The sequence below is a fragment of the Jatropha curcas genome, chromosome 5 (assembly GCF_041381405.1).
Source record: "Jatropha curcas cultivar XTBG-Jc1 chromosome 5, XTBG_Jcur_1.0, whole genome shotgun sequence".
Taxonomy (NCBI): domain Eukaryota; kingdom Viridiplantae; phylum Streptophyta; class Magnoliopsida; order Malpighiales; family Euphorbiaceae; genus Jatropha; species Jatropha curcas.
This window is the reverse complement of record NC_143155.1, coordinates 4,041,543-4,046,216: the sequence shown is the minus strand read 5'-3', so window position 1 is coordinate 4,046,216 and position 4,674 is coordinate 4,041,543. Positions and strand designations below refer to the sequence as shown.

Here is a 4,674-nt window from a genome sequence, read left to right as displayed (position 1 = left end):
CTTCCAACTGGAAATAGCCTCAATCTTACCAGGATCCACTGCAATACCCTCTGCAGATACAATATGACCAAGAAAAGCAACTTGTGCTAACCAGAATTCACATTTAGAAAACTTAGCATAAAGTTGTTTTTCTCGAAGAGTTTGAAAAATAATTCGTAGATGCTTATCATGCTCTTCTATATCTTTGGAATATATCAGAATGTCATCAATAAAAACCACAACAAACTGGTCAAGGTAAGATCTGAAGATCGTGTTCATCAAAGCCATGAATGCTGCTGGAGCATTAGTTAATCTGAATGGCATAACTAGAAACTCATAATGGCCATAGCGAGTCCTGAATGCCGTCTTAGGAATACTCTGCTCTTTAACTCTGAGTTGATGATACCCCGATCTCAAATCTATCTTAGAGAATACAGAAGCACCCTTAAGATGATCAAAGAGATCACCAATCCTTGGCAAAGGATACTTATTCTTGACTGTGACCTTATTCAACTGCGGTAATCGATGCACAACCGTAAACTGCCATCTTTCTTCTTTACAAATAGCACTGGAGCTCCCCATGGTGACACACTAGGACGAATAAACCCTTTATCAAGCAACTCCTATAATTGGGCTTTCAATTCTTTTAATTCAGCAGGAGCCATCCTGTAAGGAGTAATGGAGATCGGTTGAGTCCCTGTCATAACCTCAATCTCAAATTCAACTTCCCTTTCTGGAGGCAATCTTGGTAACTCTTCTGGAAAAACATCTGGAAAGTCACACACAGTAGGAATGTCTTTAAGATTAGGAGTACCTACCCTTGTGTCAATAATGTGAGCTAGGTATGCCTCACACCCATGACGGATCAATTTCTGAGCTAAAGCTGCAGTGATCACAGATGAAGGAAGCATATGTCTCTCGCCCTGTATCACCACATCTACATATTCTAGCAGTTTAAATATAATCTTCTTAAGATCACAATCAACCACTGCCTGATATTTTCTTAACCAATCCATACCCAAAATAACATCAAAATCTCTGAAGGGCATCTCAACTAAATTAGAAAGGAATACATGACCTTGGATCATGAGTGGGCAATCATGATATAATCTATTAACAATAACCTCCTGCCCTAAAGGACTCGATACAAGCACATCATAACCCAATCTCAAACAAGGAACAGATGCATAACAAGAAATCCCAGCACTAATATAAGAGTGAGATGATCCAGGATCAAACAAAACATAAACATCATGATTAAATAAAGAAAATATACCAGCCACTACATCAGCTGAATCGGCATCCTGCCTCTACCTCATGGCATAAACTCTAGCTGGTCCACCAATAGGCTCTGGTTGATTCACTGTCCCCTGACTACTCAACACGCTACCTCTACCTCTGCCCCTACCTCTGCCTGCAGACTGAGAAGATCCATAACTAGCAGCTGGTCTTTGAATCGATCCCTCTGTGGCTGCATATGTCGTAGTCATTCTCGGTCTAGGGCAATCCCTCACAAAGTGTCCAACCTCGCCACAGTTAAAACATGCTCCTGTGGTCAACTTACACACTCCTCCATGATATCTACCACAATGAACACAACTACGAGTAACTGGAGGAGCTCGTGGAGGTGGCAATGGTGGTCTGAACTGCCTCTGGCTCTGTGGCCTCACACTGCTAGATCTAGGAGGAAATGGACCAAAGAATCTCCTCTTCTTGCTACTAGAGCTACTAGCCCCTGGGAAAGTCCTCCTGACACTCTTCTCCTTCTCTGTAGCCTTTTCTTGCTCAACCTTCTCCTGATTCAGAGCTTGTGATACCAATGCAGAAAAATTCTCATGTTCAAAGCCGATCACATGACTCTTAATACTGGGCTTCAATCCCTGTTCAAATCTCTTGCACCTGTCCCTGCCTGTAACTAACATACGCCCGAGTAAACTCCCTCTCATACTCAGCTACAGTCCTATGATCTTGTCTGAGCTGCAGAAACTCCTCTATCCTGGCATCCACATAGGTAGATGGAACATACTTTTTCTTGAACTCCCTCAGGAAGTCTACCCAAGTCAGAACTGGTGGCTGCACTTTGCTCCTAGGAACTGTCTTCCACCACTCATATGCATCTTCTTGAAGTAAAGAGATTGCATAATCGTACTTCTGACCATCATCACACTGGAGCTTTAAGAAAACCCTATCAATCCTCTCTAGCCACTGCTCAGCTACCATCGGGTCAGTGGTGCCTGAAAACTCTGTGGCCCCATACTTAACCAACTTATCATACTGTCTAACTGGCAGCTGCTGCTGCTGTAAGTTACCTGCCATTTGTCTCAATAACGCAGCCATCTGCTGGGCTATAGGGTCAGCAGCTGGTGCAACAGGGACATCAGAACCCTCGGGAGCATCACCAATCTCTTCTTGCATCGCCTCAGACTGCTCCTCAGGAGGATTAAAATTATCTCCCTGACCAACACCCTCCATACTATCTATCGACAACAAAACGCTCTCTGTATACTATCACAGAAAAACATTCATCTATTAGAATATTGTATGATGTAGCTATCCAACAATTAACAGTCATGTCATATTTGAGCAGATTACATTTCACATTTACATTCATAAAACTATGATCCAATATGCAATGAAAACCACTCTGATACCAAAATAACCATGTCACACCTTACCTTACTGTAAGACATGGCATGTCGCCCGTAATATACTTAATAAGCACTTAAGTCTTATAAATGCTTACTAAGTATACTACAAGGGACTTAATACTGTTGATTCTTTCAAATTATATCTTGTAGAAAAGTAGATTTAATTATTAAATGTAAAACTCCTTTTGGTTCTTTCATCTATTATAAAGAAATGTCTCTTTTTTTTTCATAATTTACTAAACATATGAAACATAACTTCCATTAAGCTCAATATGATTTCTTAAACATCAATTCTATTAGCAAAAACATAAAACGGTTCCATAACCCATAAGCCCATGGATGGTTTAATTACATACTGAAATCCTTTTCAAACCTTAGATACATAATAGAAATTCATACAATCATAATTTACATGTATCTGCTCAAATATACATAGATGTTCTGTTAATGTTTAATACATCATACATATTCCAAAAGAAGTCAAATATACAATAGCTACATCAGTAGCATACTATCTACATCAAACAAAAACGATCTTCTCCTAGTTCTTTTTCCTTGCCTTTTCCTGCGATTGCACAAAAGCAACTATCGCTAAGCATTTTGCTTAGTGGTGTACTATTATAAAATAAACACAAATTTATGAAATCAAATTCTTTATATGAAATAATGAATCATAAGTCATAAACCCACCATGTTAAAGGAAATAAGAAAACAAAACAATACCATTTAAATCATAAATTCATAATATAGTCTTTACAGCTTTTATAGAATCAATTCCGAGGGCCATCAGTGTCTAATGTGCACATCTAGACCTGCTATCTACAACCTCAATCTGTGATATGATTTCAACAGAAGAGGGAGCAATCTACAACCTCAACATGGAGGGAGAATTTCATATCAATCATATATCATCTAGTGATGATATCCATGTTCAATCGATCGTAATATCAACTTCAACAAATGAAGTGATATTCGGGGCAATAACCATGTCTATATCAGCTGTAAGACTTTCAAACCATTCCATTCATGTAATAATATTAAAATCACTGTGGGCAACATTTCATTTCGCAAACACTACTAAAATCATTCAGTCATGGCCACCCCTCATACTACAGTTATCAATTAGCCAACATCCTCCTCTTTCAAGGTATAAGAATCATAAAATTCATTTACATATGTCATTAGGTCGTATGCTTTCAAAATAAGCTTTGTTCTTTAAAAACATATGAAATCATTAATACTTTTTATATTTATGATTCATAAAGTAAATCCATTGAAAATATTTTGCAAAATCAATATCATTTTGTTTAAATAAAAGTAGGAAAGGCATAGTACACTAACCTGAGCTAGAAGGCTCCCCTAGCCTTTTTCCTCTAGCAATCACTCTCTGCTCAACTCCCTTACTCTTAGGAGCTGTAGCATGAGAGTAATACTCATATTAACTTCATACTACACAATATACACACATGCACTTCTATAGGAATGCAAATTAAGCATTAGAATGTAGTATCATGCTTTTTCTTTCCTTTTCACTATGCTTGTCCAAGTGTCATATGACCTTAGTGTAAGCATGAAACACTTCATATCCAACACTTAATCACATCCTAGAAACATACTACTAACAATTAAAACAATAGAAGTCAATGGCATGCTAAATTCATTCAATGTTTATGAAATGCAGAATTTCAGCATATGAGCAGCTTGCATTCCGTTGGCTATATCTTAATTTCCTCATATTCATTTGACCTGAAATTTTTACAGCATGTTTCCAACGTCTTAGAGTACTTCCCTGTAAAATTTCATAATTTTTAAAGCTCATTTGCATTTTCAAATGACATAATTAGAGAATCTGAATTCCAGTTTTTCTCATGCTGAGCAGCCTGCATTGATTTAATTATAACTCCATTTACTTTTATCCAATGGCCTTTCCCTTTTAGCACGACCTACCCAACATCTCAGCCTATCTCCATATAAAATTTCATGAATTTTGAAGTTCATTTGCTTAGTCAAACAGGTCAATTACAGAAGCTGAAGTTCAGACAGCCCA

General features: G+C 37.8%; 1 protein-coding gene across 1 annotated transcript; it reads right to left on the bottom strand.

Moving 5' to 3' along the window:
* Positions 1–602: 602 nt before the first annotated feature.
* Positions 603–2,451, bottom strand: LOC149496091 (uncharacterized). The gene is made up of 3 exons (XM_089720974.1): positions 1,879–2,451; positions 1,294–1,775; positions 603–1,185 (listed from the first exon to the last, which is right to left on the bottom strand). Exons 1-3 carry the CDS (start codon positions 2,449–2,451, stop codon positions 603–605), a joined length of 1,638 nt encoding a protein of 545 aa, XP_089577100.1.
* Between the last annotated feature and the right edge of the window lie 2,223 nt (positions 2,452–4,674).

What these genes read in the sequence shown, in the direction of transcription:
- LOC149496091 (XM_089720974.1), bottom strand. Translation starts at nt 2,451, where the DNA reads ATGGAGGGTGTTGGTCAGGGAGATAATTTTAATCCTCCTGAGGAGCAG. An exon ending in TTAGTTACAGGCAGGGACAG is followed by an intron (nt 1,776 to 1,878) that starts GTGCAAGAGATT and finishes GCTCTGAATCAG; the next exon opens with GAGAAGGTTGAGCAAGAAAA. An exon ending in GCTAGAGTTTATGCCATGAG is followed by an intron (nt 1,186 to 1,293) that starts GTAGAGGCAGGA and finishes CTCTTATATTAG; the next exon opens with TGCTGGGATTTCTTGTTATG.